Raw genomic sequence first — 21,764 nt, 5'->3', positions numbered from 1 at the left:
TCGTAAGCCTGTATTTTATGATCCTTTGGCTTTTCCACTGACTCAGTCATGATGCTGGTGGGGAAAGAAGAGATAGTGTCCCTCTGTTCCCTCACTGCACTTAAGCCCTCAGCCACCCTGCGGAGAATTCGTCGTCTGACTTCCCACTTGTACAGACGAGAAACTGAGAAAAGCGAGGACAACGCCTTGCAGAGATCACACAGTGAGTGTGTGCTACAGTGTACACGGCTGTGTCTGTCTAATGAACCTGCCATCTCTCTTCTGTGTGAACCCCACAAACACTTTTCCACTCATGCTGCGTTCACCCTCCCCACATATGCGCGTTTTGGTTCTCTTCTCTGACTCTACAGACGCTGTCCCCCTGTTTGTCAAGGGACAGCAGAGGCTCCTCTTGTCTCCCTGTGGCAGGTGGCGGATGAGATCCCATGGCAAAGCTGTCTTGGCGTCCATGGCAGTAAAAGGAGACTAGTTAATCCTCAGAGCCTGGAGACCTCCAATCTCACAGAGCATGTTTACATTACAATGAGGAGCGAATTCATTACTGCCTTCACACCCGACTTGCCTTGTCTGTTGGGAAGCTCACAGTCTGTTCTCCCTCTTCAGGCAAGCCTTCAGATATTTGGGGAGCAGGGAGTGGAGGGGCGTTTCTTCCCCTCAGCATTTCTCCAAGCGGCCCTGCCTGTAGAACTCGACGATTTATCTCCGTAGAGATTAAGTGGCACTGGGTGATGGGCTCCTGCTTCTCTGGTCTCTCCAGGGACAGACTGCCTGGACTTCACATACATGAAATACATGAAATCTGTGATCTTTCTATAAATTAAAAAAAAAAAAGAAAACGTGAAGGTCTTACCTGGTGCAGTTCAGTAAGTGACAAAGTGCAGGGGGCTCAGCCACCAGGGACCTGAGCCACCGACCCGGCTGTCGGCACACACGGCCCACAGGGCTCAGGAACGGGGCAGCTCGGTCTTTTCAGAGGAGCTAGGCCTTCCCCTCTCTCACCAGGGAAGTTTCTCTGTGGCTCCGTGAAGCTCCAGGTAGGAAGCTGAGCTGTGAGAAGAAAAATTAAAATACATGAAGATGTGGAAATATCTTTAAAAGGTTCCATTCTGAGTGTTCACTTTTTATAAAATGTTTTAAAACTTGAATCATTGAGGAAGTTTTACTTATGTTAAAGAACTCATTCCCCAAAGATGGCATTTTAAGGAATTGCTATTGCATTTTCCTTTATTTTCCTTAGTTTGTCTTGGCATCCCTTTTTTTCTCCTCACTTTATTTTCTCAGTTCTGTTTCCTTATCCTAACCTAAGTGTGCTTTATCATTTACTCAGGAGGCACACTGGGTCATGAAAACAAATTAAACACATGCAACAGCAGGACTTCTGTAATCCATGCACATTCAGAATATGAAATAATGAATTAACAGGAATTTCCTCAAGAGTAGATGAATGACTTTTGGGTTTAAAAATAATCATAATATTTGGTACCAGATAATATTTGAGACGGAGCAGGTTAAGCCACCATTTACAATGCCAGCATCTCTTATCGAAGTTGAGTTCTCTGCTTCCCATCAGATCCCTACTCACGTACCTGAGAAAGCATAAAATGATGGCCCAGTTACCTGTGTCCCTGTCACCACGTGGATGGGACGTCTGGATGGCGCTCCAGGCTACTGTCTTCAGCCTGACCTCACCTTGGGCCGCTGTGGCCATTTGGGGAGTGAAGCAGTAGACGGAAATATCTCTCTCTCCTTCTCTCTTTGTCTCTCCCTCTCTCTGTCACTCTGCCTTTCAAATACATGTTTCTAAAAATCATATTTAACTTTTGAGGTATCTTTGAAAATCAAATGTAAAATAGGTACCTTCACTTAAAATTTTCCTCTGAATGTCAATTATGATTATGAACCAATAACTAAAGTGGCTTGTCACATTTATGGCTAATGATATGATTTCACTTTACTTCTGCAGGAAATACCACACTCACTTATTACAGTTTGACGGTCAAGGAGGCTGGCGCTTTGAACAGCTGGACACTGCTATCCGTTTGACGTTGAGTGAAGAAAAACAAAAGCTGGAATCTCAGCTCGCCGGAATTCCCAAAATGCAGCAGAGACTCAATGAACTGTGCAAACTTTTGGGGGAAGACTCAGCTCTGAAAACAATGAGATACGCAGAGGAGAGCTCCTAGTTTGTTTTTAAAGGTAAATTTTAGGTGAAGACTCAGAGACACGGCCCCAGCGCATGCCGTCTGCTAAGCTAAGCACAGAGAATGGAAGACAGCAGGAAATGTTTGACAAGACTTCACATCAAGGAAGTACCCGATCTGACTTTTCAGAAGAAAATAAACAGATACATTATGGAAGATTAGTCATTATGGCTTCTGCTAATTCCTGATGAAAAGCAAGTTCACCTGTGAAACAGGATTTTCTAGGTGAATTCGTGATGAATACCAGATTTACTGTGCATAATTGATGTGTCCGAAGCACTTAACCAGTGTGGGAGTCGTCTGAGAAAAGAAACCACTGAAGAGCAGCGTTAGGGTTGATAGCAGGTGCTACACTGAGCGCTCTGAGTGACGTTTAGCCCATGGAGGCTTGACATTAGGTTTCATAGCTCAAATTCATGCTCATCATTGCTAGAGGCCACTGAAAAATAAAACCGTGTATAAAGTAGCTGGCAGTTTGATAAATCTCTTCAATTATTTGAATGGCAATGGTTGAAAGAAAAAAGCATAGCTATGCATGAATGAACTGCCATGTTTTTAAGTTTTAGGCTGTGAGCATCTTACTGCAGCCACATAAGTTAATTTTAATGACAGTCTTACCTACGTGTTAATAAATCCTCTCATTTTAAGAGTGGCCAACATAGAAAAGGGGCATCCTAATCACTTTCATCTCAACCTGTTTTTTATTTTGCTTGGCAGCATTATCTATTGCAATTTCTGTCCGAAATACCAAATTTTATGTCCCAGAAAGTCCACATTTTAAAAATTGCACACTTGCAGTACTGTAATATGATGAGGTACCCAAAAGTTCCTGGAAAATGTGATTAAAAGATAATGCAATTAAAAGATAATGCACATTTTCCATGAGATTTTTGAAGACCTCTGATAGAATATAGAGATTCTGAAAATCACAATAAGAACAGCGTACACGGAAATAATACTTTGCAATTTACAATGCCCATACATTTCATGTCATGATATTCCTTGTGGTGAGCTTTTGAGACATGTTGGTTCTCCTACTTTGCTTTTGAGAAAACTGAACTCAGATTTGCCCAAACCACGCAGTCCAGGTAGGGAGAGATCCATGGATCGCACAAAGTTCTCCTGAGTCCCAGCTGAGTAATGTTTCCATTGTTATCCCTGAAATCTAAGTGGGAGGCAATATCAATGAAATTTAAGTGAGATATTAAAAGGAAATTTTGATGATGATGGCTTTATTGTTACTGGGCTATTGTTTACAAGAAATGAAAGTAAGTGTGAAATGGAATGGGCCTTGGTTTGTGGCTTAATGTGAGCCAGGGGAGTTGGGAAACCTTACAGGACCACGTGATCTTACTCAATATTCATGTAATCCCTAGTGCATTGGCGCTCAGAGGGCAGTTAGTTGTGTTTTAGAGGGATTTTATACTTATTGAACATAATCAGAAATAGTTTGTGTGGACTGGTCATATGAGGTAGAAATGTGTGTGGCCTGCAGATCAAAGCAGAACACCCAAAGCTAACACTACAGTCTCTTACTACCTATGCCATCATCGAGATAAGCCAGAGGGGGAAAAACAACCCGGAATGCTTGCGTCTAGTAGCTTAGGATTCTATTTGTATGTTTAGGCACAGCCCTACGAGAAGCTGAGTGAGTGATTCCTAGGCTTTTTCAGGTGGGAGAGTGCCTGCAGTCATACATGAGGATCAGTGTAGAACATTCTAGCTTTTGTATATCATCAGTTTGGCCATGATAACGAGGACCTTTTTTTAATATCAATACATGTAACCATCCTAATCATTACATCTGTCCAAGTTTTTCTGTTATTATCGTTAGCTACTTGTTTATTCATTTCTCTGTTATACTATGTCCTATTAGAAAACAGAAGACATTAAAAGATTTTTTTTAAAAAGCATAGAACTGAACTAGAATTTGATAAAATTACCTGTTCATCTCAACTTTTACAGGAGCAGTTATCCCATATATACTGTTAAAGATGGGAAATGTTTGCAGCTTTTTGAAAAAAATTATTAATATAGAAAGAACAGATTTTTTTTGACAGGCAGAGTTAGGGAGAGAGACAGAGAGAAAGGTCTTCCTTCCGTTGGTTCACCCCCTCAAATGGCCACCATGGCTGGCGCTCTGTGCGGATCCGAAGCCAGGAGCTAGGTGCTTCCTCCTGATCTCCCATGTGGGTGCAGGGCCCAAGCACTTGGGCCATGCTCCACTGTCTTCCCAGGTCATAGCAGAGAGCTGGACTGAAGAGGAGCAACTGGGACAGAATCCGGCGCCCCAACCGGGACTAGAACCCAGGGTGCTGGTGCCGCAGGCAGAGGATTAGCCTAGTGAGCCATGGCGCTGGCCGAAAGAACAGATTTTATGCATTCCATAGGTATAAACAGACAACTACACTCCCCTCACTCCCTGCTCCGCCCCAACTCCCCTCTCTCCCTCCTCTCTCTTCTTCAGTTTTTGCAAGGACATAATTTTAAACAGTCTATAGTCACAGGTTTAAGGCACCACTAATCATACTATTAAACAAGTGCAAAATAGGGAGACCATAGTTCCACGAGGGCATACACACAAACTAAAAATGACAGTCATATCCCAAAGTGACCAATTCCTATAGACTGTTTATATTCTAAATTGTCACATATCAGAGAGGACGTGTGATATTTGTCTTTTTGAAACTGGATTATTTCACTAAGCATGTTTTATAGTTACATCCATGTTGTTGTAAAAGATAGGATTTCATTCTTTCTTTTTTTTTGGCTGAGTAGCATACCATGGTGTATATATGCAACATTTTCTTTATCCAGTCATCAGTTGGTGGACATCTGGGTTGGTTTCATATCTTAACTATGGTAAATGGAGTTGCAGTAAACATGGGGGTACAAATAACTCTTTTGTAAGCTGATGTCATTTCCTTTGGGTAAATGCCCAGCAATGAGATGGCTGGGTTATATGGTAGATCTATCTTCAGCTCTCAGAGGAACCTCCATTCTGTCTTCCATAACAGTTGTACTAGTTTACATGCCCACAAACAATGGATTAGAGTACCTTTTTTCCCACATCCTCAGAAGCATTCATTGTTTGTTGATTTCTGGGTGATAGCAATTCTAACCCTCATTGTGGTTTTTATTCACATTTCCCTGGTGGCTACTGAGCCTGAGCATTTTTCATGTGTCTGTTGTCCATTTGTATTTCATCCTTTGAAAAATGCCTGTTCAGGCCGGCGCCGCGGCTCACTAGGCTAATCCTCCGCCTGTGGCGCTGGCACACCGGGTTCTAGTCCCGGTCAGGGCGCCGGATTCTGTCCTGGTTGCCCCTCTTCCAGGCCAGCTCTCTGCTGTGGCCAGGGAGTGCAGTGGAGGATGGCCCAAGTGCTTGGGCCCTGCACCCACATGAGAGACCAGGATAAGCACCTGGCTCCTGGCATTGGATCAGCGCGGTGCGCCAGCCGCAGCACACCGGCCGCGGCGGCCATTGGAGGGTGAGCCAACGGCAAAGGAAGACCTTTCTCTCTGTCTCTCTCTCTCTCACTGTCCACTCTGCCTGTCAAAAAAAAAAATGCCTGTCCAAGTCCTTTATGCTTTTTGACTGCATTGTTTGTTTTTGTTATTGAGTTTCTTGAGCTCTTTACAGATTCTGGGTATTAATCATTTATCGGTTGCATAGTTTGCAAATATTTTCTCCTATTCTGCCAGTTGCCACTTAACTTTGTGGAGTGTTTCATTTGCCGTGCAGAGCTTCTTAGCTTGATGTAATCCCATTTGTCATGTTTGCTGTAGCTGCCTGTGCTTCTGGGGTCTTTTCCAAGAAGTCTTTGCCTACACCAATGTCTTGCAAAGATTCCCCAAAGCTTCCCTCTAGTAACTGGGTAGTATCAACTCACAGATTTAGATCTGTGATCCATTTAGAGTTTATTTTTGTATAAGGTGTAAGGTGGGGGTCTTGTTTCATACTTATGCATACATAGATCCAATTTTTCCAGCACCATTTGTTGAAGAGACTGTCCTTGTTCCAGGGATTGATTTCAGCATGTTTGCCAAAAATAAGTTGCCTGTAAGTGTATGGATTAATTTCTGGGGTTTCTATTCAATTCCATTGGTCTCCATGTCTATTTTTGTGCCAGTACCCGGCTGTTTTGATTATATGTGTCCTGTAGTATATCTTGAAATCTGCTATTATGATGCCTCCAACTTAGTTTTTGCTATTTAAGATTTCCTTAGCTATTTGGGGGTCTCATATTGAGCCAATATGAATTTTAGCATCATTTTTTCTAGATCTGAGAAGGATGTCATTGGTGTTTTGATTGGGATTGCATTGAATCTGTAAATTGCTTTTTATAGTATGGATAGTTAGAGGATATGAACTCATCCAATCTGTGAACATGGAAGATTTTTATGTTTTTGTGTACATGTGTGCCTTCTTCTATTTTGTTCTTGAATATTTTGTAATTTTCATTGTAGAAATCTTTAACCTCCTTGGTTAAATTTATTACCAGGTATTTAAAAATTATTGTAGCTGTTGTAAATGGGACTTATCTTACAAGTTCTTTCTCAGCCATGTCACTGTCTGTGAATGCAAAGGCTACTGGTTTTGTGTGTTAATTTTATATCCAGTCACTTTACCAAACTCTGTTATGAGTTTCAGTTGTCTCTTAGTGGAGCCTTTTTTTTTTTTAAAGATTTATTTATTTATTTGAGAGGTATAGTTACAGAGAGAGAGCGAGAGACAGAGAGAAAGGACTTCCATCAGCTGGTTCACTCCCCAAATAGAGGCAATGGACAGAGCTGGCCTTATCTGAAGCCAGGAGCCAAGAGCTTCTTCCAGATCTCCTAAATGGGGGCAGGGACCCAAGTGCATGGGCCATCTCCTACTGTTTCCCATGACATAGCAGAGAGCTAGGTCAGAAGAGCAGCAGCTGGGACTTGAACCAGTGCCCATATGGGATGCTGGTGCCACAGATGGAGGCTTAGCCCACTATGCCACAGCCCTGGCCAGTAAAACATTTGGTTCCCCTACACAGAGGATCATGTCATACGCAAACAGAGATAATATGACTTCTTCCTTTCTGATGTATATCCCTTTCATTTCTTTTTCTTATGGCCAAAACTTCCAGAACTGTATTGAATCGCAATAGCAAAAGTGGGCATCCTCGTCTGATTCCAGATCTTAGTGGGAATGCTTCCAACTTTTCCCCAGTTAATAAGATGATAGCAGTGGGTTTGTTTTATATTGCCTTAATTGTGTCGAATAAAGTTCTTCTATACCCAGTTTCCTTAAAGTTTTTCTCATGAAAAGATGTTGCATTTTCAAATGCTTTCTTTACAGCTATTGAGATAATCCTATGGTTTTTATTCTTCAATTTGTTAATGTGATGTGTCACGTTTATTGATTTGTATATGCTGACCCATCTTTGCATACCAGATGAATGATTTTTCTGCTGTTTTGTTGGATTCAATTAGCCAGTATTTTGTTGAGGATTTTTGCATCTGGGTTCATCTGGAAAACTGATCCATAATTCTCTTTCTCTGTTATATCATTTTCTGATTTAGGAATTAAGGTGATGCAGGCCTTATATAAGGAGTTTGAGATGATTCCCTTCCTTTCAGTTGTGTTGAATAGCCTGAGAAGAACTGGAATTAGTTCTTCTTTAAAAGTCTTGTAAAATTCAGCAGTGAAGGCGTCCAGTCCTGGGCTTCTCTTTGTTGGGAGGGTCCTTCTTTCTGATTTCAATCTCTGTCTAGCTTATTGGTCTGCTTACATCTTCTATGCATTGGTGACTAAATTTTGATAGATTGTATGTGTCCAGCAATCTATCCATTCCTTCTAGATTTTCCAATTTGTTGGCATATGGCTGATTATAGTAATTCTTGATGATTTATTTCTGTGGCATCTGTTGTTACATCTCCTTTTATCACCTCTGATTTCATTGACTTGGGTGTTCTTTTTTTTTTTTTTTTTTTTGGTTAGTTGGGCCAATGGTATATCAATTTTTTTTTTTTTTCAAAACACCAGCTCTTCATTTCACTGATCTTTTGTATTGGTTTTGTTTCAATTTTATTTCTTCTCTAATTTTGATTATTTCTTTCCTCCTACTAATTTTGGGTTTTGTTTATTGTTGTCTTCTAGGTCCATGAGATGCATTGATAGCTCATTTATTTGATGCCTTTCCGGCTTCTTGATGTAGGCACTAATTGCTATAAATTTCCCTTTTAACACTGCTTTTGCCATATCCCATAAGTTTTGATATGTTGTATTGTCATCTTATTTCCAGAAATTTCTGGATTTCTCTTTTGATTTCTTCTGTGAGCCCCTGCTTGTTCAAGAGGCTACTGTTCAGTCTCCATGTGTTTGCATATTTTCTAGAGTTTCTTAAGTTGTTCATTCAGAAAAAGATATGTAATATGACTTGTTTTTTTTTTTATAATTTTTTGAGACTTCCTTTTTAGAAGCATATGGTCTATTCTAGAAAAAGCTCCATGCACTGATGAAAAGCATGTGTAATCTTCAGCTGTGGGATGGAAAGTTCTGTAGATATCAGGTATGCCTGTTTGGTCCATGGTGTCGATTAGCTCTGTTGTTTCTTTGTTGATTTTTTGTCTAGTTGATCTGTTGATTGATGAAGGTGGGATGTTGAAGTCCTTCTTTCCTATTGTATCGGAGTCTATGTCTCCCTTTAGATCCATTAACATATGTCTTAAATAGCCCGGCTCCCTGGCATTGAGTGCATATACATTTACTATAGCCACATTTTCCTGGTGACTTGATCCCTTGATCACTACATAATGCTATGTCTCTCCATTCTGTCCTATCCAATAGAGTTTCTGATGAGAAATCAGCTGTTAGTCTAATTGGGGAGCCTCTGAAGGTAACTGGGCATTTCTCTCATGCACAGTGTAGAATCTAACCTTTGTTTTACCATAGAAAGTTTGACTGTACTGTATCATTTTAAGATCTTTACTGATCATGTCTGTTAGGTGTCATATGTGCCTCCTGTACGTGGGTGTCCCTTTGTTTCTCCAGATTAGGGAAGTTTCCTGGTATTATTTTGCTGAATAGGCCTTTTAATCCCTTCCCTCTTTCCTCAGGAACTCCTAAAAACATATTTGGTCGTGATAGTATCCAGTAAATCTTGAGCACAAGTTTCAGTTTTTAAATTTTTTTTTCCTTTTTTTGTTGTCTGAGTTATTTCCAGGGATTTGTCCAAGGTAAGATACTCTTTCTTTTGCCTTACCGAGTCTGCTGTTCAGACTTTCCACTATATTTTCTATTTGACATACTGAATTTTTTAAATGATTTATTTATCTATTTGAAAGAGTTATAGAGACAGAAAGAAAGAGAGAGAGAGAGAGAGAGAGAGGTCTTCTATCCATTCGTTCACTCCTCAAAAGGCTGCCATGGCTAGAGCTGGGCTGATCCAAAGCCAGGAGCCAGGAGCTTCTTCCAGGTCTCCCACGTGGGTGCAGGGGCCCAAAGTCTTGACCACCTTCTACTGTATTTCTAGACCATAACAGAGAGCTGTATCAGAAGTGGAGCAGCCAGGACTAGAACTGGTGCCCATATAGAATGCCAGCACACAGTATGTGACAGCACTGGGCCCTGAATTCTTCATTTCTAATATTTCTTTTTGATTTCTCTTCTGTATCCCATTCTCTCAACAAAATTTTTCATTAATACCATATATGGATCTCTTTATTTCATGAATTTCTCTGTATTTCTGAGTAATTTTCTGACCATTCTTTTGAATTTATTTTCAGGCATTTCATCAATCTCTTTGACTCCACAGTCTAATACTGAAGTGTTGTATTCCTTTTGAGGAGTCATGTTGTCTTCCTTGGCTTTGTTTCTTTTATTTGTGTTTTAGGTTTTTGTGGACACATTTGTTGGTTTTCTCTTCTGATGGGTTTTATCTTTGAACTATGCCTCTGCGGCTTAGTGGAGTGTCTACTCCTTCAGTGGATATCCAGAAGTGTACGCTGGGCGGAGCCAGGGAGCTCCAGTCAGTGCTCAAGGATACGGCGAGAATCCAGGGTGACACCTAAGTTGGGTGTGGTAGGTCTCTGCTGTCAGCAGGGGGGAGGGTATGATCATGTCTGTGGGTGTAATTACAGCCTCACTTCCTCTCTTCCAAGGTGGTCAGTGCCTGGGGTTAGCCCACAGTGGGTAAAGCCCCCATACCCCACCCCATGCAGGATCTGTGTGGTCCTCAACGTGAGCACAGAACCCTCTGCAATGACTCACCCGGGCAGTCAGGGAGCTCTGAGCCTGTGAAGCCAGAGACAGTGAGTGCCAGAGACCCAGCCGCACCCCACGCCCTGTCGTGCAGTTGCAGGCTGCCCACTGTCACAGCGTGCACGGATCCATTCTCAGCCCTGTGAGCCCGCTCCATCGCGGGGAGAGCAGACTTTCCAGAACTTGGAGTGCTCCACCTTGGCAGTTTGAGCCCCTGGAGGGGATGGGAGCACCTCACAGTCCTCAGTGGGTGCCCCGCCCGCTGTCAACCCTCCCAGTCAGACTCTAAATCAGCGGGGAATGCAGGTCTCTCCCTGGTAAAAATCCCTTGACTACATGCTTGTCAAAGCCATGACAGCCTCTACTACCGACAAGATTCTGCTTTCTCCCTCTGGTGGCTGGGAGCCCTTGTTGGGGGGATTCAGGAGAAATACACGTGCTTTTCCTTCTCCGGATTGCGTGGGTACCTGTACCCCAAGGAGGGCTGAGGCTGGACTCACAGTCAGTGTGGTCTGCAAGGCTGTCCTCCGGCAGTATCACCACTGGCACTCAGCTTGCTCTCAGCAGCTGCTGTGGTCTCCAGCCCCTGGCGGAGAGACTCCTAGCGGGTGTCCTGGCTCCTGCTGCTCCTGGTAGTCCTCCTCCTCCTGTAGAATTCCCACTGCAAAGGGCTCTCCAACTCTCCCCTGGGAATGCACTTCCTCTACTAGTCCTGCTATCTTTCCCTCATCAGCTCAGCACTCCTTCTCCCTAGAGAGCCCTCCTGGAATCTCCGTAGGGAAACTTCTAAAGCTATAAAAAGAAAATGGAAAATCCTCATTTGAAGCGTGTGCATACTTTTCATACCTTAATTTTAGTCTCTGAAAGATCAAAGTGTTTAAGATTTGATATTTTATGTTTTGAAACTTTGAAAAGAATGTGGAAAACATAAATTTCTAGTTAGCCATTGATTATCTGCTTCTGAAGAACTGAATTTAAAGACTCACTACTTCTAATGTACGTGGTACAAGAACATTTAAATTCTTCATTAAAAACTGTGTTGCAGTTTCAAGGTTGAAGGTCTAAGATGAACAGATTTTCCATGAGCTTTCTTATGAATATTTATTTTTGACATTTTTCCTGGACCAATATCCTTTTCCTGGATGGGGAAAATTGTGACTTGAATTCATACTTATGGACCTTTCAAATATTTTCAAAATTGCTCTTCTTAGAGCTAAATGAAAAAGAATGAGAAACTACATAACCGTCTTTAAATACAGCAAGGATCAGATGGGCAAAGGAAAAATAAAGGCTATTTCAATTTTCAATCTACTTTTACAATGTTATGTATTTACCCAAACTGCTGACTCTTTTTGATCAAAGAAAGCCATAAAATAACGGAGCTTGATTTTAAAATATGCATTTTGGAGATTAACTCTCAAACTTGAAAAAAGCTGCCTTCTTTGAAAATGTTACGTTGTATTTTTACAGCATGTTGTGTTATGCCAAGCATGAGTCTAAAATGCTATGTGTTTTGTAAACAAGATAATGTGTAAAAATCGCTCTCAAATAACCTCAAGGAGAAAGATCTATCCTGAAACTCAACCCAAGTTTACATTTGTTTGCAGTGGGAAGTTTTTCCCTTGACAGTAATTTGATTTGTGTCTCAGATTTGAGCTGTCAGTAAAAGTATCGATGCATATGCTAGTTTTTATTTAGGATATGGGTTCTAATTATAATTTAATATTTTGGCAATAGGCTTAGCCTATTGCAATATTTGGAATAGTTTTATGATTCCATAATTCTAGAAGAATCTGTTAGACATTGGAACTCAAATCCAGCAAGTGTTAACAGAATTCTGAGATGCACATAAAATGGTAAAGGTTGTTAAAGCACAGATTAAAAGAAACGTCTTTGAACCTCTTTTAGAAGTATAAAGTGCATTTACGTAACCCAGGGTACCAACGGCTCTGCTGATATGCATTTAGATATACTGAGTATGTTCTGTCGTTGTACTTCTAAGGTTGTCCATGTGAGAGCCTTTAGGTGGATGTACAAAATGTTTTTATTAAAAACAAATCCCTTCTTCACTGTTGGTGACTTCCCTGATTACCAAGCACAGAGCTGCTCTGCGGTTTTTACTGTAAACTTGTCAAAACAGTTGTCTACTCACAAGCTGGACTGGTGGTAAGCAAAGCAAATGACAAAAATTTTCTTGGTGATAGAAATCACTGTGTCACTACTAAGAACATGGTTGTGTGTGAACACATTACAATATGGGGTCAGGGGAGGATCTTCACAAAGTCCATGGAAAATGCATAGTATGAAAAAGCCATGCATGAATTTCAAAAAAAATCTGCACCAACATAAACTTCTCTTTTTATTCCATTTTCCCTGAGCTTTTTGAAGCTCCCTCTTACACAGTCTCCATCCAGTGTACAGATATTTACCTCTAACATTCCCTGCTAGTTCCTTCATCATCATGAAAAACCTGGATTAATTAAAGGAATTAAAAATCATCCCACGCTAGCAAAGGCCCTATTTCTAGTCTTAAAATGATTGTGTCAGGCATGTGTCTCCCATAGTCACAAACTGTGTGGTGCAAAACCTTGTATGCTACTTGTGTGCTATAGTCACTGAATATTTGCTTAAATATCCATTTGCTTTATGACTCCAAAATGCTTAGTAAGTACCGACCCATGCCCAGTACTGTGCTAGGGCTAGGAATAAACAGCATATGATCCCTGTTCTGATGCTTGCAGGGCACTGAAAATCAGAAAAAGTACCTCTTTATTGGTTAGAAAAATAGTCAGTAGCTACAATTATTATTTACCAAGTAGATAAGTACATGCATTGTATATGCCTTAACTCATTGTATATGCATTAATTCATTAAGTCACCACAAAATTGCATTTCAATAAAGAGGGAAGGACAGAAAGATTAAATAATTCACCAAGCCTCATAAAGCACCCAAGCAATAGAGCTGAAATTTGAGTCTAGCAATATTTGATTACAAAGCTTATGCAACTCTACATCACTTTCCTTTTAATTAGTTTAGTTCATTATTCATTATTAGTGTTATCAAATGACTTTCAAAGTATATTTTTAACTGACTCAGGGTTTCTAGTTAACTAAATGAGACAATATTTTAATTGAAAAAGGAATTCATGTAACAGAAATTATACTGTCATTGGTTATACTGTAAGCTATGGTCGTGGTCCTATGAGAGGGAGACAACATAAGGCAAATTGTCAAATGTTTTGAGAAAGAAATGTCCCAATTGGCTGTCATTCACTCATTTGTTCACTGAGTAACTACTTACTGATAGATTCAACGTGGCCGTCACTAGGCTAAGAATTCAGAGACAAGAGAGGCAGACCTGTCTCAGCACTGCTCAATCACGTTAACACATCAGCACTGAGCAGCCACGTGCCTGTTGAGTGCTGCGGTTCCGTGGCAATGGAACACTTGTCCAGGAGAATCCTCTGGGTTCTGTACTTCCTGCCTCTGACCACTCTGGTGCAGCCATTCAGCAGGGGGCACGCTGTGGCTGCAGGATTCCTTGATGATACGCTCTCAGCCACCCTTCTCGCAATGAGCAACTGTGTCCTGTGTCACCAGCAGTACTCCTGGGCATTTAGTTTGCTGTCTCGGCACCTGGGAACTGTTACCTGCTCAAGTTCAGATCATGTAAGATCAGACACTTAACTGTGGGGAGCAACTCGGACTAGACTAAGTTACTGGAATTAAGACTTATTCTATGCATCTGCTCTCCCACAATATGGCGCTGGGAAAGGAGAAAACAGCTTCTACCCAGCTGCCTCTCGCCAACTTGAGTGATGACCTGCAGGAGCTGATCCTGCTCCTGATTGGAGGAGAGCAGCGTACTCGGCGTGTGGGTAGTAGAGTTGGGATTGGTGGAAGAGGACTATAAAGGAGGAGAGAGACAGCATGCACCAGGAACATCTAAGGGGAACATCTATCTGAAGGAACACCTGTGCAGCCCCAGAGAGAGCCGGCCGGCGGTGTGCCGCTCCCCCACGGAAGTGGGGAAAGTGGCAGGGGGCACCGCCCTTCCACGGAGGTGGAAGGGTCGGCAGCCAACCCGGGAAGAACCAGCAGCAAACCCGGGGAGGGCCGAGCAGACAAAAGAACAGTGCAGGGTCCTGTGTCGTTCCTCCGCGAAGAGGGGGAGCGACACTTGACTACATTCGTAAGTATAAGAGGTCTGAAAAACGTTAATGAAAAATGCAAATTATGTGAAAAAAGGATGGATTTCAAAATATTTTACACCAAATAGTTGCCTTTTAATTTCACTGCCCCACTAACTTTCTGAAGTACTCTAAGTCTCTCATGTTAACAAAAGCCAAATAAAATGCAGAAAAATGTAGAAAGGAAAATATATAGTTATAAAAGTTAATAACAAGGCTTCCACAATTAATGTCAATTGAAATTATGTGGTCGGTCTCAGTACTTGTGATCCCATACAAATGATAATATGATTATTCACATTATGTGTTTTTAAATGCTTTAAAACCTAAAATATAGAATATATAGCAATGAAGTATTGTTAAATACTAAATTTAGACTTGTCTTAATTATACGTAGCTTAACCCATAGAAAATAGGGTCAACCTTATCTATCAAGCCTATTTAATCTTTATGTGTTGAATATATTAAACATTAAAATCATTAGGCCTAGTGAGTGTGCATAGTTAAAGGGCAAACGCCGTCCTGTACTCTGTGACATCTGACTGCAGGGGACCCTGTCCAATACTCAGATGATGCTAACTCAGGCACAGACCGGTGAAGCATGAGTCAGCGTCTCTGTGCAGGCTGGCTTGGTGCTCAGTATGTCACAGGTTTCCAAGATCCATATGGGCGTGGCGTGCACAAAGGAAGTCAGTGTAGATCTAACCACACACACAGGATCTCCCTGCAACCTAACACACCCACCACACACACACACACACACACACGCACACCTAGAAGTTAACACAAAGCAACACAAAGATTTTAGGACTTAAGTAACTCAAGACATTTCTTACTGTAATAAAAAGCACCTAACAAAAAATGTCTCATTTTTAGCATTTTAAGTGTTGTTCAGTAGTGTTAAGTATAAACTATTACGTTGTGATAAACAGATCTCCAGAATGTTTGAATATTGTAAGTCTGAAGCTCTCTATCCATTAACCCCCTTTTCCCGGTGCTCCAGCCTCCTGTAACTACTGTTTTGTTTTCTGTTCCCACGAATATGACCACTCTAGATGCCTCATGTAAGTGGAATTAAACAGTATTTTCATGACTAGCTTGTTTCACCTAACAGCATCCTCGATTCACTGCTGCAGCATTCGGCAGACTTCCTTCCTTTTTGTTCACTGAATGATACTCGGGAGTATGTTTTAATTTCTTCTGCCGATCCACTCACTTGGGCTGCTTTCACCCAGTGGCTGTTGTGACGAGTGCCGCACGCACACAAGTGTGCAGTTATCTCAGAACCAGTGCTCAGTTCTCTTGCAGGCATACCCAGCAGTGAATTGCTGATTTTTTTTTTGTGGAACCTCTATGCTATTTTCCACAGTGACCACATCATTTTTACAAATCTACCACCAGTGCACAAAGGTTCCAATGTCTCCATGTCCTCACCAGTACTCTATTTTGTTGGCAGAAACCATACTTATGGATACGAGGTAGTATTTAAAAATTAAAACTTGTGGGCCGGCGCCGTGGCTACTAGGCTAATCCTCTGCCTTGCGGTGCCAGCACACCGGGTTCTAGTCCTGGTCAAGGCGCCAGATTCTGTCCAGGTTGCCCCTCTTCCAGGCCAGCTCTCTGCTGTGGCCAGGGAGTGCAGTGGAGGATGGCCCAGGTGCTTGGGCCCTGCACCCCATGGGAGACCAGGAGAAGCACCTGGCTCCTGGCTTCGAATCAGCGCAATGCGCTGGCCACAGCACACTGGCCACGGCAGCCATTGGAGGGTGAACCAACGGCAAAAGGAAGGCCTTTCTCTCTGTCTCTCTCTTACTGTCCACTCTGCCTGTCAAAATTTTTTAAAAAATTTTAAAAAAACTTGTAGGGGCTGGCATCATGGCATAGTGGGTTAAGCTGCTGCCTATGATGCTGGCATGCCATATGGATGCCAGTTCAAGTCCCGGCTCCTCCACTTCTGATCCTGCTCCCTGCTAATGGCCTGGGAAAAGCAGCAAAAGATGGTCCAAGAGTGTGACCCCCTGATAGCTACGTGGGAGACCTGGAAGAAGCTCCTGGCTCTTGGCTTCAGCCTGGCTCAGCACTGGCTATTGTGGCCATCTGGGGAATGAACCAGCAGATGCAAGATAGATAGATAGATAGATAGATCTCTCTCTCTCTCTCTCTCTCTCTCTCTCTCTAACTCTGATTTGCAAGTAAATAAATCTTAAAAAAAAAAAAAAAAAAACCCTACACCTTGTTTTGTGGTATTGAGGGCCCAGCAAGTGCTGGCCTCCGTCAACTTCCTCTGCTGCGCAGTGGCACCCCCCCCCCACCTCCTCCATCCCCCTGTTTCTCACTCCCTGACTGCACGTGGTGGCATTCCCTTTACCTTTTCTATTTGTTTTGTTTCCTCAGCCTATGATGCCCCTCCCTCACCATCTTCATCTGTGGACACAGCAGTAGAGACACATCTCTGGGGAGATCTGCACCCCGTATCAGAGTGCCTGGCTTTGAGTCCTGGCTCCTCTTCTGATCCAGCTTCCTGCTAACGTGCACTTGGGGAGTGTGGAGGTGATGGCTCCTCTGTTTGCGTTGCTGACACCCACGAGAAAAAATTAGACTGAGCTCCTGGCTCCTGCTCTCAGCCCTGTCTATCCCTAAATGTTGCATTTAGGGAATCAACTAGAAATGGAAGTCTCTGTCTATGTCTGCTTTTCAAATTAATAATAAATAAAATTTAATAAAGAAGAAATCACCAAAGGTACATTATTTTAAGAAACGAAACCTTATGTAGCTACAAGGACACCTAGAATTCTTTCAGTTATATATTACTTTTCTTTCTTTATGTTCACAGAAGACTTTATTTGAAATACTATCAATTACATTATCCCAGGCTGCTCTTCATTATTTATTTGAGAACCCATGTATCTTCCCTAATCATTCATTTATTCAATCATCCATTTATGTGTCACATAATGTTCTCAGAGTATTCAATCTAAAACAGTCCCTCAACCAGGCCCTCTGTAACACAGCACCCAATTTTATTTTCTGATGTAACTTACTATGGTTTCCTCGTGTCTTCCCTACTTGTTAACTGACTTTCTCTGCCTCTCAGTTCCGTCCTCCACAGACCAGAAACCCTGAGGGCAGGACTCAGCACTTGGAGTACTGACTGCAGTATTCATGGCACCGAGAACAATGCCTGGCAGATGGGTACAATGTATTCTTTTAATCGTTTCTTAAGATTTATTTGGGGGTCAACACTGTGGCATAGCGGTTAAAGCCCAGCCTGCAGTGCCGGCATCCCATATAGGTGCCAGTCCAAGTCCCGGCTGCTCCACTTCCGATCCAGCTCTCTGCTGTGACCTGGGAAGGCAGTGGAGGATGCCCCAAGTGCTTGGGCCCCTGCACTCACGTAGGAGACCCGGAAGAAGCTCCTGGCTCCTGGCTTTGGATCTGCTCAGCTCTGGTTATTGTGGCCAACTGGGGAGTGAACCAATAGATGGAAGACCTCTATGCCTCTCCTTCTCTCTCTGTGTAACTCTGACTTTCAAATAAGTAAGCATAAGTAATTAAGTAAGTAAGTAAGTAATTTAAAAAATAGATTTATTTGAAAGGCAGAATGTCAGAGAGAGAAGGAGAGATAGAGAAAGAGATTTCCATCTGCTGGTTGGGCACAGTGGTTGGGCCTGGGCCCCGCAGAAGCCAGGAGTCAGGGTGCATTAGCAGGAGTTGGACTGGGGATAGAGTGGCCAGGACGCAAACCGGCCCACTGGTGCTCCTGAGTCACAGCTCCCCCCAGTGCACCACAATACCCTCCCCGTCAGGGCACTGTCAACGTACTCGTTCAAAAGGTGCATATATAATTAATGAATGAATTAGATCAAAAAATCAAATACTTAAATGAAAATGAATTTGGGACAGGAAAATATAAAAAGTATGCTCTTTCTTTCATTTCCTTGAATTTTCAACCCACACTGCTCAGTAAAACTCTAATAAACAGAGCTTTTTATTTCCTTTCTGCCCAACGAAAAATGAAGCATCTTAGGAATTTCATGCTGTTTGCCTATCCACTTTCCTTCCCCTTCTCCAAAATAAATTAAAGACTGATCCACTGGTTTTGATCTTCCCAACAAGCGTGCTCATGACAAAAGCTTCACAAACATTTCCTTTCATTCCCCAGTTAACTGAAATTAGGTGTTACATTTACTGTCTAACCACTTAGTTCCAGATTTTCTCTCTTTGAAATCCCAAAACATACATCCTCCTTTCTCAGGTTCCCCAGAGTTCTCAACACCACCCCTGTGAGGTGGCCCAGCTCCAGGAATTCACAGATTCTACTCTGTCATTATTATCATCAATCCCAGTGACCATAAAGAAGTCTTCCTCCTGGTGAGAGTCACAAATAGACATTAACTTTCCCGAATGTTGATTTCAAAATTTAATATCCACAGAACAGCCTGAAACACACACACACACACACACACGGCTCTGGATAAGAATGAAAGGACCAAGCCAAAGCAGAGGGACCATTTGAGCCAGGACAGAGCCCCTCAGAAGGGCGGCGCCTCTTCTCCCCTCACCGTAAGCCTCGGGGATGGGCTGAACTCCGATTAGGCTCACAGACTCTGGACGAAGATCCCGGTGAGTCCTGCTTCAGCCACCTCCCCGCCAAGCAGTTCCTCCATGTTTCCATGCCTCGGGTTCCTCATTTTTAAAATGGAGTTGGTCACAGTACTCACCTTGGAATGTGCTCTGATGACTAAAGTCTTAAGTGCTCAGGAGAGAGCTTGCAAATGAGTATAGCTATTACCAGTTACGTACAGCAGAAATTAATTCTTTAAATGGATATTCTAATCAGCATCCCCAGGAAATGGTTCCTTTTGTTTCGGTCATGAAAGAGGGAGGCTCTTGTGCAGGTTAGCGCTAGTCCCGCTGGGCTGCAAGAGGATAAATGTGCACAGCTGAGTGTCTGCGGCACAGGAGCTCCTCAATTTGTGTGCATGCAAGAAACGTCAGAAAGCCTGAGTGGGCCATGAGCAGGAGACCGAACACAAGGATAGATCCATGTCGGATAAGGTTGCTTGCTCTGCCATTTTCCCGAGGGTCCAAGCACTAGATGGCACGTTGCTGAAACTGTGTGTGCGGAGTTGCCATCTCGGGAACCTGGAACTGTCGGTAAAATGAAGCTTCCTCTCAACTCAGTTCTTCCGGACTCAAGTCTGCTGGGCTCCCTAACAGATTCAGTGTGTCCGCTCCATGCTTACATATCTGTCAGCTCTTGCAAGAGAGATACCACAGAGAAGCGCGGTGGCCTTCCCTGCTCCCTGTCTTGCCGCCTGAGTGCTTCCTCTCCTCTGCACCCCACCACCATTCACCAGACAGGCAGGGCCCTTGACGAACCAGCACTGTGCAGCCTCCCAAACTGTAAGCTAAGGGAGGCTCTTTATCAAGTCCTCAGCCGCAAATATTTTGCTATAGTCACAGACAGTTGACTCATAGGCCCTCTTGGGTGAAGTTCCATATTCCCAGCGAGCTTTCCTTATGAGGATATGAAAAATGGGTTTATTACAACTCTCACCCATGTTGACATTGTACCCCAAAGCTATGCTGATCAGACCCGTGTGGCACAATTCCAACCACCTGTGACACTCAGCTCTGGTTCTCTTCACTCCTGGACAGGAACAGCTGAATGTACAAGTCACTCTTCAAGATCAAATGATAGAACGTCCCCAGCCCCATCCAGCAACCCTACTGCATTTCTGTAGTTCACTCACTCTTCCACTCTGCAACGGGGTTCTCGAACTTTCTCTTCTCTATGAACAAGCTCAACTCTCTTTCCTTTCTCCTTTTGCCACAGCTGCTCCACAGCTACCTCTCTTCCTTTCTGCTTCCAAACATGGAAACGTCTCTTTACATTGTCCCTCTGTGCTTTGACCCTTGCCACGAACAGAGGACTGCCTCTTTTCCTACCAAATCAGTAGCTCCTAGGAATCACCCTGGACACCTCTTCTTCACACCCCATATCTGCCTCTCCATCAAATCCTGTTGTTGTGCTCCCTGATTGTTCACTCTCAAGTAAATCCATTTCTTTCCATCTTCACCATCACTGGAAGGTTCAATGAGCAATTGTTTTCTCCTACTTGGACTCCTATCATTTCTTCCCAACAGATCTCACTATATGCATTCAATAACTCTACCAACATATGGGCATTTTTAATGTTGTCAGTATCATTACACCTATGCTGGAGACTACACAAACATAATCATCCAGCTCAAGTGCATTATCACAAATCCAACACCTGGTGAACCTCTGCCCAGGTTAAGACCTACAGCATTTCTCTCCAGCACTGCAAAACTCAGCCTGTACCAACTGCCAATCCCTAGCCTGCCAGTCCCTACTACTAGCATTCCACTATGCTGACTTCTAACATTTAGCAGTTCAGTCTGCTTTTAACTTTATTTTAACAGATAGGGTGGAGCACTATGTAGCTTTCAATGTCTGAATTCTCCCATTCAATGTATTTGCATGAAGTCCATTCGTGTTGTAATGTGAGTAGAGTGTAATTTGTCCATCCCATCATACAGTAATGAATTGGATACTTACACCACACTTATTTATTCATTCTATCTCAATGTGCATTTGATCTGTTTCTAGTCTGGGGCTACTGGGAAAAGCGAGCTTCTGTGAACATTGCTACATGTATCATGGGCTGCACCTGTGCACACATCTCTCTTGAGATGGTCTAGTCACAGCAGCCAGCATAACTTTTCCCAGTGGAGCTCTAACCCTGTGACTCTTCTCTCAGTAACTTTTAATAACTCTTTTATCTAAGATTTTAGTTTTTATTCATTTGAAAGGCAGAGTGACAGAGACAAGGAGAGCCAGAGAGAGAAGAGATCTTCCATCTGCTGGTTCACTCCCTACGTGGCTGCAAGGGCTGAGGCTGGGAGCCTGGAACTCCATCCATGTCTCCCACCTGGGTGGCAGGGGGCTTAGGGACTCGGGCCATCAACTGCTGCTTTTCCAGACACATCAGCAGGGAGCCGGATAGGCAGTGGAGCATCTGGGACTCAGCCGGTTCTGCAGTATGGGATGCCGGAGTTTCCCACGGCATCTTCAAACGCTGTGCCAGGATGCTGGCCACCGATTTT

At 42.9% G+C, this 21,764-nt stretch overlaps 1 protein-coding gene and 1 long non-coding RNA gene across 5 annotated transcripts in view; one reads left to right on the top strand and one right to left on the bottom strand.

Annotated features, from left to right (window-relative positions):
- The window catches only part of ABCD2 (ATP binding cassette subfamily D member 2), a 60,753-nt gene extending 48,244 nt beyond the window's left edge, over positions 1-12,509 (top strand). The window contains exon 10 of one of the 2 annotated variants that reach the window (XM_008259406.5): positions 1,964-12,509. In XM_008259406.5, coding sequence (XP_008257628.4) covers positions 1,964-2,183 — 220 coding nt within the window. In that variant the 3' untranslated portion in view covers positions 2,184-12,509. Of the gene's footprint in view, positions 1-46 lie in introns of both variants that reach the window. The other variant, XM_070049651.2, reaches the window with a different exon arrangement.
- Positions 1-21,764, bottom strand: part of LOC149124774 (uncharacterized) — a 62,379-nt gene that overhangs the window by 6,637 nt on the left and 33,978 nt on the right. For 2 of the 3 annotated variants that reach the window (XR_016213161.1, XR_016213160.1), the window contains one exon: positions 913-1,047. This is a non-coding gene — a long non-coding RNA (uncharacterized LOC149124774). Of the gene's footprint in view, positions 1-850; positions 1,048-21,764 lie in introns of those variants that run through there. The other variant, XR_016213162.1, reaches the window with a different exon arrangement.

This window comes from Oryctolagus cuniculus, chromosome 9 (genome assembly GCF_051225735.1).
Source record: "Oryctolagus cuniculus isolate XC-2025 breed Fujian yellow rabbit chromosome 9, ASM5122573v1, whole genome shotgun sequence".
NCBI classification, from domain to species: Eukaryota; Metazoa; Chordata; class Mammalia; order Lagomorpha; family Leporidae; genus Oryctolagus; species Oryctolagus cuniculus.
This window is presented reverse-complemented; position numbering and strand designations above follow the sequence as displayed.